This window comes from Physcomitrium patens, chromosome 8 (genome assembly GCF_059467195.1).
Source record: "Physcomitrium patens ecotype Gransden chromosome 8, ASM5946719v1, whole genome shotgun sequence".
Taxonomy (NCBI): domain Eukaryota; kingdom Viridiplantae; phylum Streptophyta; class Bryopsida; order Funariales; family Funariaceae; genus Physcomitrium; species Physcomitrium patens.
The window spans coordinates 9,870,559-9,883,956 of record NC_143417.1 but is presented as its reverse complement, the minus strand read 5'-3'; the positions used below and the strand labels follow the sequence as shown (position 1 = coordinate 9,883,956).

At 42.8% G+C, this 13,398-nt stretch overlaps 3 protein-coding genes across 13 annotated transcripts; 1 reads left to right on the top strand and 2 right to left on the bottom strand.

The window, feature by feature from the left end:
* Positions 1 to 542: 542 nt before the first annotated feature.
* Positions 543 to 3,798, top strand: LOC141045699 (uncharacterized). Of its 7 annotated transcripts, none has more exons than XM_073535781.2 (4): positions 557 to 959; positions 1,542 to 1,661; positions 2,870 to 2,982; positions 3,362 to 3,798. In XM_073535781.2, exons 1-4 carry the CDS (start codon positions 903 to 905, stop codon positions 3,567 to 3,569), a joined length of 498 nt encoding a protein of 165 aa, XP_073391882.1. In that variant the 5' UTR covers positions 557 to 902; the 3' UTR covers positions 3,570 to 3,798. The 7 variants fall into 7 exon arrangements, 3 of the variants coding, with proteins under 3 accessions (XP_073391882.1, XP_073391883.1, XP_073391884.1); XM_073535782.2 differs by having other exon boundaries at positions 3,252 to 3,798; XM_073535783.2 differs by having other exon boundaries at positions 3,117 to 3,798.
* A 149-nt stretch (positions 3,799 to 3,947) lies between these two features.
* Positions 3,948 to 8,795, bottom strand: LOC112285632 (putative BPI/LBP family protein At1g04970). 5 transcript variants are annotated; one of them, XM_024526579.3, is made up of 7 exons: positions 8,139 to 8,786; positions 6,940 to 8,033; positions 6,482 to 6,621; positions 5,839 to 6,190; positions 5,175 to 5,423; positions 4,918 to 5,043; positions 3,948 to 4,458 (listed from the first exon to the last, which is right to left on the bottom strand). In XM_024526579.3, the coding sequence occupies exons 2-7, from the start codon at positions 7,495 to 7,497 to the stop codon at positions 4,249 to 4,251; spliced, it is 1,635 nt and encodes a 544-aa protein (XP_024382347.1). In that variant the 5' UTR covers positions 7,498 to 8,033; positions 8,139 to 8,786; the 3' UTR covers positions 3,948 to 4,248. The 5 variants fall into 5 exon arrangements, with proteins under 5 accessions (XP_024382347.1, XP_024382348.1, XP_024382349.1 ...); XM_024526580.3 differs by having other exon boundaries at positions 8,191 to 8,786; XM_024526581.3 differs by having other exon boundaries at positions 8,214 to 8,786.
* Positions 8,796 to 8,956: 161 nt separating this feature from the next.
* On the bottom strand, positions 8,957 to 12,752 carry LOC112285634 (LOB domain-containing protein 4). Its single transcript, XM_024526583.3, has 3 exons — positions 12,086 to 12,752; positions 10,239 to 10,823; positions 8,957 to 10,116 (listed from the first exon to the last, which is right to left on the bottom strand). Exons 2-3 carry the CDS (start codon positions 10,772 to 10,774, stop codon positions 9,777 to 9,779), a joined length of 876 nt encoding a protein of 291 aa, XP_024382351.1. The 5' UTR covers positions 10,775 to 10,823; positions 12,086 to 12,752; the 3' UTR covers positions 8,957 to 9,776.
* Positions 12,753 to 13,398: the final 646 nt, after the last annotated feature.

Genomic DNA, 13,398 nt, shown 5'->3' with positions numbered 1-13,398 from the left:
CATAGAGCTATTTTCTTTAGATATCTATCTTCCCATTTGGCCGCACTCATGAGCAACAAAATAAAAAAATATAGACTTTTTCCAAATTCTTAGACCCCAATTCTAAGTACAAATCTTAACAACTCTTTTTCCTCTAGTTTCTTATCCAAAAATCTTTTCTCAATGGCTCAACAAAAAAATATTAATAATAATTAATTTAATTTAATATACATACACATACATACATACATACATACATCAACAAACAAACAAACAAAAAGACGAATTGTACCAAAAAATATATAGACAAATTGAATCTTACCCATAAAATCTCTATTTGACATGATGGAAACTAGCACAAGAGCATCAAATGTTGTCTTAAAACACACTTAACACACAAACAAATAGTTTTAAAAATAGTTTTAAAGGTGATTCATTAAATAGAGTGACTAACCCACGTCTTTCAGGCTACTCCAACCAGACACATACCTTTTGAGGTAACTTTCTAGGAAGCATTCCCCCGCAGTAGTCAACAGTTCGACGCGCAGTGTGAACAGAAGAATAACGGAGCCCCGTCTCCCTATTCTAGCCCCGCATTCTCTCAAGCAAGCGTGTGAAAAGCGTGGACTTTGGGGGATCGGAACAGCGGTTGCGCGATCCCTCGATTCGGATCAGTGCGTTTCTATCAACTGGGTCCTTCCCTGCTTGCGATTCTCGAAGACCCACATCGTTGTTTTGGTCATTGGTGAGCGGTGAGAGTCATTTTAAATTACGGAAACCATCTGCACAAGCATGCCTGCGACGAGAATCCTGTGCGAGAAAATTGGGAATTAAATGAAAGATTGGGGAGTGCAAGAAAAAAAGGACCAGATCATGGGTGTGGTCTTCGAATCTAGTGTAGTTTCGAGTTGCCTTTCTTCGAGATGCGGAGCTCCGTCTGTTGCTTTCATTGTTTTTTTGGCAGTAGCGGAACCTTTTGGGTAGTTTATTTCCCACTCTTTCTTTCGTTGTTAGACGCCAGTTCGTCTCGTGTTTTGTGTGTGAGGTGCGTGAAATGATGCTTGCCAATGCGCACGATGTATTTTTGCGGAAGTTCTCGAGGGCCCGGTGCTGCCGGATGATTAGACAGATGGAGTTCTCATCTGGATCATAACTTTTGCAACTTAGGGTTTTGGTCCAGTATGTTTTAGGTATCATGAATGTGGGACTGCTTGTGTTAAAAGTACCCCTCTACGAATTAGCAGTTGTAATTTACTGTCACTATTTTTTGAGGACGAGATTATCCCACCAGCTAAGCTAAAGTCTCAAGTCGCATTGAACCAGTGTTTACGTAACTTCGCTGTCAACTTGAGCCATACGGTTAACATACCACAATGCATGCGGTTAACGTCCAAATTCTTATTTGACGTCAAGTTTTCTACTGCGACTTCATTCTCCATGGTTGTCTCAATTTTTAGGAAACTTCAACGCTGTCAACTACACCATTGTGCTCTGTTTGTCGTTTTCTTCATGTGAGTTCGATACAACTGACCGTGCGCCACTAAAATGGCTGGGAGCTGTAGCTTGTGCTGACTAAGAATGAAGTTGGATCGCCAATACCTCGTGGATCTGGACCAGAGTCGGATGCAAAGCTTGTGGGTATCGTTTCTCTTTCAGCTCATATCCAAGAGCTTTGTGTAACGGTAAGTCTTTCAGTCCGTTTGTTTGGAAGGATGTGGGGCTTCAGAATGTGGTTGAGCTGGGAATTGACATGAAATCACCTGAATCGATCAAACTTTTCTCTGGATTGGCAACTTCTCTTACTCGAGATTCTCGACTCCCTGGCCAGTTCCACATTTCCATCAAACGTAGTTTAAAGGCCCCTGGATTTTTGAATGTGTGCTTTGTTCTTGCCGAAGGTTGAAAAGTGTCCTTGATGCTTTCAATTCCATTTCATTCATACCTGATACAATTTGTAATACGGTTGTTTTTAGAAAATCTATTTGTTTGATTTCGAACTTAAACTGTTTGATATATCTGCAGAATTACATGTTTTGCAATCGGAAATACAATAATTTATTGTGTATATGAGTTGAAGATTGAAGTGGTGAATTTTTATTTCAATCCATGGCATAAACATATTTCGTTTGTGATCAGAACATGCATGTTTGTTTTTTGAGGACGTTTGAAAGTTTTATTTTCATTTTTTAATTTCTAAAAAATATTTTTATTAAAAGAGAATAATGTATGGAAAGTAAATTAACTGGGTACCAATTATGAATCTTTGGAAAATGTGACTAGATGTGACTTGTTTTTAAAGGTGCGGTTTCATATATATATATATTTGAAATTTATTAGCAATGTATGTCTATTTAACCAGTATCTCAATTACATTAGTATTCTATACTTTTCAACCAGTATCAAGTTGAAGTTTTTATTACATTTTAATATATGCTTTATGACTTAGAAACTTCCAAGTTCTTACAGTTTCTAATTTTTAATTTTGTTAAACTATCGAAAAAAACTTTTGTACAGTTTAATTTGTAAGCTGTCTTGTCTCCAACGTAGTTTCATACAGTCAAACATATCTGTAGGATTGTGACTTATTTTCCAATCCTAAAGTCATAATATTCTTATTCAATTGAGTGTCAAATAGAAAGTATTTGATTCATTCATAAGAAACTTGGGCTTTTAACTTTACTCAACGGATATAAATTTCTAATAATAAATTATGGAAAACACTTCAATCACAATATGTTTAATTAATGGGCAAACACTTGCAACCTCTTAATTCCATTATCCTTGCAACTGTAAATAGCTCAAGCTATACATTTGCATGATTTGGAAAATGTGGCACAAAGGCCAAACTCTTGTTTTGAAAGCTGACAAATGAAAAAGTAACTAATGGCAGGCAATATTCAGCATAAAGCATCTGACATACACAGCATTGAAAATGAAGATTATATTATCACAAGGACCATACAAGACCTCAATCCAGCTTACACTACCTGGCCTGCAGATAAGGTGAGTGACAGGATTTACACTGAACTCCTGGAGATTGTTTTGTGGGCATCACTTTTTGCACCATAAGGAAAAGCTACGTGTGGGAGCTTGTGCCGAAGGCTTCACACTAACAAATGAATTTTGTTAAGCTTCAGTGCTATGATCAAGTCACAAGCCTGGTTCACAAGTAAAGCATGAGGGGATTACCAGTGGTACAGTGACTCTGCTGAGTCAGAGTATTGTCAGTCAACCATAAAGATTGCTTATGTCCCTCCTCTTCTGTTCATCAGTACTCAACAAAAAGTATGTGGCATACAGTATGTCACCCTTTCCAGCAGCCTTGAAGCTCAAATCCCTAGAAGTCAAACAAATCAATAAATCAAAAAGACATTCCATGCAGGACAACCCATGTGTTGAGAATGGGTTCTCCAACCATACCACCAGGTGAAAAGATATTAGCACTGCTTCAAAGCTTTCTCTTGGGTTTTGGGATTGCTGGCCTAGGCAGTATGAAAGAAGTACCCGACTCTGTCCTCTGCATCAGTTTCCAAATCTTGTCAGGCATCTGGAGCATATTCATTCATTTGAAGAGTGTTCAAATAACTTAAGCGCTTACATGGTCATCAAATTAAACTAAATCACATATTCAAAACTTCTTATTAAATTCTATAAACTCCCAAACATAAATGGGATGTGCTGGATGAGATACAGTGGAAGGGGCATTGTGGAAACAAATTACACTCTGAAAAACCAAAACACCAGAGAATCAAAACTATGTTAATCTTTGCTTTGACTATTTCCCTATCCTCAAGTAAATACCTTGCTGTGGCTTCATAATCTCATGGAGAAACCGCCACATGTACAAATAACCTCAAGTAGAACAACCATTCTCAGCTCCGGCACTGGAAATAGAAAACGGTGGATCCCTCTCATGAGAAGGAACCAAGTAAGATAATATCACATGATTACACAACTACACTCTGGTATTCCTGAAGTAAAACTTAAGATCATTCATGATACATTACCTTGTACAACCAAATCACCCTAGGGGCTCAGACATCTACAAGCCCAAGCTCAGCTTATGGATCCTGCCGCAAAATTCATGTGATCCATGTGAGCCTTGAACACTACTGTAGTAACTTTGACTCTCTATCGTATGTTGATAGGTTTCTTTCTTGGACAGACATATCCACAGCCTTCAAACCCTCTAGCTTACAAATCGGATCAGACAATCATGTGTAAGCTTGGCATCTGTCAGATCAGTTGAGAAATAATGACATCAAATAATCACATTTCTGCTTCTGTAGACGGACGCGGCGGCTTTATGAAGCCAAATTTGTAGTACACATCGCTACATATAAAGATGTAACCCTCCTCGTAACGGATGTCGGCATTTTCCAGGTCAACAGCTGATAGAACAGGCAAGGGGAAGCCATGGTCCAACTTTCTATTCAAGATGGGGAGAATCACTCTTGAGATGACTGTTCGCAGTGTGGGCTGCACAGAGTCCGCATCATCATTGTGAATTAGCGAACAAGAAGACTTTTAGCTTTTGTACTTTGTCCACCTATCTACCTTGTACGTAGCAAAGCGTTTAGTCACCGTTTCAAGAGTCCGTTATAATTTTTCACTCCTACACTGCAACATTTCAATTACTGTTTGAGGTCATGCACACGTGGGGGAGTATGGCGGAACCATGTTTCCTGAAATAACCTGACAGTAGGGAGGCCCAGGGCCTGGTCCTGGACCCCCCACATAGTTAAACATTATCACTTCTCTCCCACATCGAGATAGACTCTAACTTTGGAAACATGCAATAATCAACTCATGTAAAATAATAAAGCGACAGATGAGTGCTTAGCACCTTCCACCATGCAAAACCCATACTACCGAGAGTGTCTATTGTACGTTCAGTGAATTCAGACATGGCCTGTAATAGGTAAGAACCAGACTCACCTGAAGGAGGTTGACAGGAAAATTCCCAATGTCACTCCAGTTCATCTCGAGGGTCAAATCATTCAGAGTTGCTTCAGCCGTAATATTATTACCCACAACATTGAAGATCGCATCCATGGACAGAGCCTGAGGCAAAAACAACTTAACAGGTCAGAAAATTGGATATTTGATGTTTCACCAAAAACGAATTACATTAAAGAACAAGCAGACCTCAAGGGAAAACAAGAGCACGGTCTAATTCTTGGGGTAGAGCTTACCAGAGATATGCAAGCTACAGGGAGTGACTTCCCCTCGGTTTTCACCGACAAGGTCAAATCAGCTACGGCATTCGCTGTTACGCCATCAGTCTTAAGTTGAACCGTTGGTGGTGCAGAACTGGCAAAGCCCAATGCCATGTCCGTATTTGGATATTTCTTGTACAGTTGGGGTATAAGCCAACGCCAAAAGTGAGTGTTTAACCATGATTCCTGTGGTAGCTCGTCTACTATCCACTCCAGATATCCAGCCTGCACAGGAAACATATCCTTTTAATAACAGCACTCTAATAGAAATACTAGGACATTACTTCCATCTGCAACCAAAATTAAAAGCCTATGAAACACAGAAAAGGACCTAACGTCAACTTCTGTAAAAAAAACTCTGGGAGTTATTAATTGTAATCAGGTATTTCGATCACAAGGATTCACAATCTGTTTCATTCGGTACTGGCAGGTTAAAAGAATTTAAACAAAGTAGCAAGTGTAATACAACTAAAAGTAGATGACTTTTTAAACAACCTGTGACTTATTGGAGAAACTCTTAACTAAAGAAAGCAGGGCTCAATAAGCACACGTCGCCCTGAGAAACTTAGAGAGGTCAACTCTGTTATATGAGCATGAAGCCCAGTAAACTTTGAAGCTAATAGGTTTGAAGAGCATGCACCTCATAGTATACAGCGGCTGCCGAATTGATGACGTAGTCACAGAGGGCAATGGTGACCATCTTTGTGGAGTCATTACAGAACAATCCAGGAGGCAACCCATGATCAGGAAATGTGAAGTTTGAGGGTTTACTCAGGGAGGTAAACTCTCCCCTCACACCCACGCTGAGAAACGTAAGGCTCACCAGCGGGTCTTGTACAATGGTCACATCAACAGCAGAGACATCGTCTATAGGTAAGTAGCGAGGGAGTAATTGGAGGTTATTATCCAGCTGCGCTATGCTTGCAATAATTCTCTTTGTTATTGCAGCTTCAAGTATTGCACGAATCTCCTCGTCAAAGGCATACACAAACCTGTTGAAGATAGTAGAGAACCATTATCTACAAAGTGCTAATCAATTATCATTGGAGTTAAGCATCTGTCCCAAAATTAACCCTTAGTTTGAAATCTTTCTGAAGCTATGCTTCTAGCCAGTCAGCTACAACCACTTAAGAAAAAGGAATGAGCCACTCATACTTGGATCCTTTCAATAACACAGCGTAGCGCCACCCTTGACGTTTCATAACACATTCGACATCATCATATATCCAAAGAATCGAGAAGCTCAATAATATCCAAAGAAGAATATCGAAACAAACACTTACAACTGATAAAGCCACGATGCCCCTCCTTGCAATTGAATATCAAGATCATCGATGCCGGTTCCACACTCAACGACTGTTAACCGCACCGTTCCATTGTGTGCTTGAAGAAAAAATGACACGCCCGCTACCATGTTATTTACCTGCACAAATACAACTACAGATCAAAGTTGAGCACTAACAGATAAGCTTAAGTCATAAAACAAGCTTCGAAAATTCTTTTTGCTCGGTCATAAGAGTCCAAATACTACTATCATCGCCATGTAGGCTCAAGAAGTGCACCCTTGTGGTTCACTTCGGACTGGTAAAGATCTTAAAGTTTTAGAATCTGCATATTTACATTGTGCTTGAAACATTAGACTTCAAGAGCTACACAACCTCAAAAAAGGTTTAAATACACGAACAATAACGTCAGAAAATAGAAGAAACCAACAGCAGGGCGGAAGTTCTCAGACTGTTACCTCCACATCCGCCCATCCGCGGTCACTAAGGGGAAACGGCACAAACATAGACATAAATTTAAAATACCAATGGAGGCGAATCCGGGCGTTAATATCCCCAGCGAACACAGTAATGCCCGTCTTCCAAAGATCAACATCCGAATATGAAACATTCGCCCCAGAGAGCTCGATGTGGGATATTTCCATGTCAACGCGGCCTAAGGGAGAGTCAGTGTGCGTTTTGATGTCTGGTAACATCAAGGGGGTTATCTCTTCAAGTAGTTGGTTCACGAGCATTTCCTTCGCGTATGTCAATCCGGATTCAGAGAGGGTAACCATGATCCCAGCAACATTTCCACCGTCTCCGTCGTCGCCACTAACTGAGGCATCCGGACTTGCATTTCCTGTGAGAACAATGTTTTCTGCTTCTGTTTCCTCCACAACAATCTTAAACTTGGAGTATCTTCCATCGTATGCAGTCTCGTTCGAAGAAGGCTCGAATTTCGCTGAAAAGCCTGGGAGCAGCAAGAGGCTGATGGAGGCAGAGAGGAGGAAAACTCTGAGGACGGTAAACCCCATACTCCAAGTCTATAAAATGAAAAATTCCTCAATAGAGCCACTCAAGGCACATATCGCACAGTAACTGGAGACGAAAGAATAAATCCCAAAACCCTAATTGGCCAAACAATTCGATGAATAGGTGGCTCGTCAATTTCTTATACGGAGAATCGCAAAACTTCTACTCTGATTACCCACGCCAGCTACAGAATACCCTAGTACAAATCCCGCACAGGCGCGCAACAATTAAATGAATACCGTCGAAGACAGAGAACAGAGCCGAAATTGGGATTGGGAAAACTCAGCAGCCAGCAACGACGCTCAAAGTTGAAGACATGAAGAACTTGCATTGATGAACTCCCCTCGATTTAGGAAAATTCAAGCATCTAAGACTCACAAACTGACCGCTTACTTCCTGCCAATTGTGATGAATTGCGATTGAAGGGCTCACTGTGACCACGAACCCTAATCCCAGCAATTAAATTGAGTTACTATAGAACGAAGCAAGCGGACGTCTCAGGAGAGAGCAAGGTGAAAAGCGCCTGGAGCAAGGTAATCTGCACAAGAAGCAACAACAAACTATCACAACACCTCAAACCCACACGTAATCCCATGTCCCTCAACACTTATCACAAAATTAGCGAAATTCATCGGCTCCTTACAACCAGATGGAACAATCCTTCGCTAACACCCAAATCTCGTGACTACTTCCACCTTTCTCCAAAGCACCTCGAGACCTGGAAGTATCCAAATCGTGGAGTAAAACCTCGACTATACTGATCGGGCTTCCCCAACGAACACACTCGCCTTAGAGACTGGAATGGCTGTCTTCGGGGTTTTTGCAAATTTTGCAGCATCGACATGCTTAGCTCAGGAACCTTCGGCCATACGTCTGTGCTCAATCTGCCAGTTACGACGTGAGAATCGTCATGATTCTGAGAGCAGCCCGCTGGATGCACTCTCGTATCTAACGTCACTCGTGAATTCCTGTCTAGTCAAGATACAGTGATGATCTAAGCACCTTAACCTAGGTCATACACAGATGTTTTTATTGAATTAACTAAAAATAATGATATTAGCAATAACGTGAATAGTAACGTGTAAACCGAAGCCTGCATCAATCTTAAAAAATTATTGAAACACAAATCAGTGAATCAAGTTGTACGAAGACATTCCTCGGTCCTCTAAAAGCAAAATTAACATGTTCACGAGGTTTTCGGTGACACTGTTCTAAAGGCATTGCGGAGTTTGGATCCGGCTCATGACGGCATCTCTTGACAAATGTGCACTTGTCTTCTCGGCAGAGAATCGTGCTGTGAGAGTTGCCGCTTCTGTTAACAGTGGAGAAGCTCAAATTGAATCCACACCGGCTTTACTCTGACTGGTGGAGACTAACATGTCGAATGAGTGCCAAGGAAGTGGGTCGACGTAGTCACATCGGCATTCATGTAAAGTAGGAGAAAAATGCTCAACATCCGAATGAAGAAAACGTTTTACATTTAAGAATCAATTTCTATGGGTACATCAATTAATTGGTCTTTTGTTTTATGTGGGATGCAGTAGTGAGCACACAAATGACTAACTATCGCACACTGCTAAAACTGCTAGAAATGGAACTCCCTACGCTGTGTCTGCAATAAATCTGAAGTCATTTAAGGAAGGGATGATCAACCCCGGTTCAGTACCCTAAAAAAATTGTGAAAACTTTCTTTGCGCAGGAAATATGTGTCTGAGACCAGTTGTAGACAACGTGCGGAGGTTCAAATGTCAACCTCGACGTGTCCCGCGTGATTTCTTCCTGTTGTAATGAAAGGAAACTCGCCTGATGTACTCCAATATCTATTGTTGGTGCAGATCGTGGTTGAGACTTGAACCTTGGTGCCACGAAATCTTGGGTGAAAATGAAGATTGCAGCTACTCTCGAGTCACAGCTCGTCCATAGTAACTAACCCCTGCTCCTGCGCGAGGTTCATCCGCTGATCCTGTCGATGCTGGCCACAGGGACGCTACTGAGGACGAGTCTCCCCCCGCATTGTTGAAACAAAATTTCGTATTATTTGGTGCACCAGTTGAATAGTTGAATACTGAAGAGAATTGAGCACAACCCAGATCTTTCACTCTTCTCTGGGTCGAGATGTCGTGATCAAACATCACACTGCAAATTCGCCAACTGTTCAATTGGAAGAATAAATTTCACTTTCCATCTGCTAATTAGAACACTCCTGAAGAGAATCGGGCACATTTGTTTTTGTCAGTTTCTTGTTTCGCTGGAGTTAGATCGCCAGTCTCTGTTTGAACGTTTAATCTCGACAGTGCTGATTAGTCAAGGTCAAATACACTCCGGCTCGCTGAAGGTCATGATCGGAGACCTGACATTGTCCGCTTGTTATAAAGTAGTTCGCTCTTTTCATGTCGCCGTCGGCCGCAATTCCGAATCCAGAGAGGCTGTTGTTTGGGGAGCTTCGAAGCGCGTAGGAGGGGTCCTGTTCAAGCGCAGCCTGCATGTGCATTTGATGGTGGCTCACTGGGCTTTCATCGTAGGAAGGGTCCATTCCGAAGTAGCTCCCCGCACGCCGCAGCTGCTCTGCATGGTCGACCTTCATCTGGCAAATCATTGACGACGCATCATCCGCTCCGTATCTACCAGACATCAGATACAACGTCGACTGGTGAGCACATGAAGATTGACTTGGAATCATGACCGGGGCATCCTATATAAAATAGCAAGTAGATAAGATTTGAGGCATGAGACAAACTTCTACCTGTAATCCATGGGAAGATTGTTCAACTTCTGATCAAATTTGCTGTCGAACCTGTGCACGTCCTGAAAACCGATGTGGTGTCTCAAAAACTGCGACTCGTCATCATCGAAAGCAGAACCGCTTGGCAATCCGGGTTGTCCATGAAAGCTATGGAGTTGTCCAGCTGCAGCAACTGCCTGCTGCTGCTGCTGCTCCATCAAGAAAAGCTGCTCGCGAGCGATATTAAGCTCTTCCTTCAATTTGGACACTTGGTTTTGCAACACGGTAATGACGCCCAGGCACCCGTGTACAGGGTCCTTCTCTCGAGTGTCGGCCTCGTAAGCAATGGATTTTACTGTGTCCTCACGCTTGGAAGGGTCGACATGTTTGAGGATGCGCAGAATGTTGCTGACGCCGAAGAGTTTGTGGACGTTGGCGAAGCGCTTGGGTTGGTCCGGGGGGAAGTAAGGCGAGAGAGGACAATCTGCCGAACATTTTCTCCTCTGATACTTGCAGGCCGCACACGCTGTGTTGGTGCTCCCACTTGATCCTGTCATTGCTGGAGCTAGCTTAGCCAGTAGCCGCCAAGATTAAAGGGCAAAATGTCTGCAAATTCATGTAAACAAAAGCGGGCCCATGAGGAGGCAGAATCATCACTCAATTACCAGTTTCCATCACTCAGCATTCGCATAAGAAGTGGACATCAACCAGGTGATGGGATGTACTCAACTACGACCTCGAATTCGTAGAGCAGTTGAGCTGTCTCACTGCTAAACAGGTTCCCACAATAACGTTTTCCAACACTAGGGAGCTCTGGTAGATGTCCATTAATGAGTACTATACTCGCCCCATACAGACGAATAACCACGCTGAACACATACTTTAAAGGCTAATTAGAGTTCGGTAATGATGCGGACATTTTTGGCTGGGCAAGACAAGACTCTGAAAAGAAGTGCTAGTACGAGAGACAGAGTCGAGACAAAGAACTTCGATAGCAGACCTGTAGAGCGAAAGGATAAGCGACAGAGAAGAGGAAATGAAGAAAGAGTTAGACCAAGATGCGATGAAGACCTAGTATTGAAATCACTACCACTCAAGGGCTACGATACTGTGAAAAGCGGTCATTCTCAACGGAATTAGGTTATAAGATCCTAATGATCCGTTCATTATGTCACACATAACGACTGTTCACTCCGGATCTAAAATTACGTAGCTCCCTTTCGCGTCTAGAACCCAGATTAAGTGCACCCAGAGGGCGTGTGTGACATGTGCGAAGATAGTGAATAGTGGAAAGACATTTGGTAAAAAGAGAACCTACATGGAGGTAACTGTTTTGGCGCACTTCTGATTTCGAGTGTAGAATGGGGCGGTGAAACTAACACCATCTTGGGATGAAATGTAAGCGGTAAGTGAAAGACATTATCGTTAAACAGAAACATTGTAACAAGATTGATATTGAGGTCTATCTACAAGACGCAGGTTCTTTCTAAAGACTCGCTCAAACCTCTTCAAACGATGAGATCAGATTCGTCACATCGCTGTGTGCAATCCTTGTGTAAAACCTGCTTTTTATCTCGACGGGACATTGCTCTGAAAATAAGTCATGTGCGATATACGGAACTCAACAACCTCTTTAACCATCTACTAATATCGGAATGATTACCAACCTTCAGTTCCTCAATGCTAACACCAAACGTGGGGGAGAAAAAATAAGCAAATCACTAGGTTGTTTCGAGGTATAGCATTCGAAAAATGTAATATCTCAACGCGACAATGGCTGCTTGATTAGTATCGTGCAACACCCTTACCAAGAGCTTTCAACATGACATTCAAAGACAATTCAGAGTGTGAAGTCATGAAGTACTCACAGATTCCAGTGGACTCAAAGTGGCACTCCCCTCTAGTCAATCGTTAAATCTTCAGCGTGTTCGGCAGCAGATTCAAAAGACTTCTGACAATTTTGTCCAGGTAATGATTTCAGAATCAAAACATCGGGGCGACAACTACTGCTGCAGCTGCTGCAGAATGAGACCCTTCGGCGAGCATCCAACCGTGTAGATCGTCAATGACAACCTCGCACCTTCCATAAATCCGAACCGCCTCTAGTAGTTGAATCCTGGCTGGTCTACAACTCTGAATCTGAATCTGCAGCCCTTTGGAACCCAGTGATATTCCTTGACTGCTGCCCAGCAACCTCACTTCAGTCTCATGACCTCACGCTACAGACCAGTGCTGCCAAACATGAAGCAGAAAATCCTCCCGACTACTCATAAACTCAACCGAATCTCTCTTGAAAGCTTCTCGACGAGCTACGGTCCAATTAATTCAGTTATCCACTTCGATGAGTGTCACGCAAAAGCAAGACAGGCTCCGAAGAACTCGACCGCGGAAGAACTCCCACAAGGTTGTTCTAAACCCTGGCACTAAACCTGGCGATCTTCGCACAGCAAGCGGAGACAAGCTCGCGATGCAGCGAAGGAAGCGCTAGAAGCAGCGATGAATGAATCTGGAAGAATGTGAGGGACGTCTCGGGGGGAGGAAGGCTTTGATACACGGCGAGCGGGGGAAACCAGGTGAGGTGGGGGTGGGGGGAAGAGGATCGTGATCTGGCACATGACTAAAGTCGACCTCATGTGGCGACGTAACTTGGTAACTTCTACGCCATCTGCGTCCAGATCCTCAGGTTTCCCGGGTCAACTGAACGAATGAGCCCCTGCTGATGCCTCGATGGCCCCCACATCGATATTCGTTGTTGTCTGGATGATAATGTAGGCTCATCATTCCTTGTGAAAACTGGGAACACCACGTCACGCGCTGTGACACTTTGAGCTATCCACCTTAAGTCTATTCGCTAGCTCAGCGAAAGAAAGACTCCTTGACTTGAAGAGATTATCCCCCAAAGCACTTGATCCCACGCCACACAATCGCAGCCCCAGCTTGAAACCATACAGTAAAGCAAAACTCGGGTGCAACTTCTACAGAAACATTTGGGCCTCGGTACATGTCAGAAGACGAAGAAAACAAGCTGGGCGCATGGTCGATAAATAAAGCTATAACCGGGCTTGAACACCGATCACTGAATGTTGAATCAGGACCAGATTCAGTTTGGCTTGGAACATAGCATGCAGTTGCTCAGATTGGCAGGAATGCGAGGACATGGGACTCATTTGAGAATGATCCA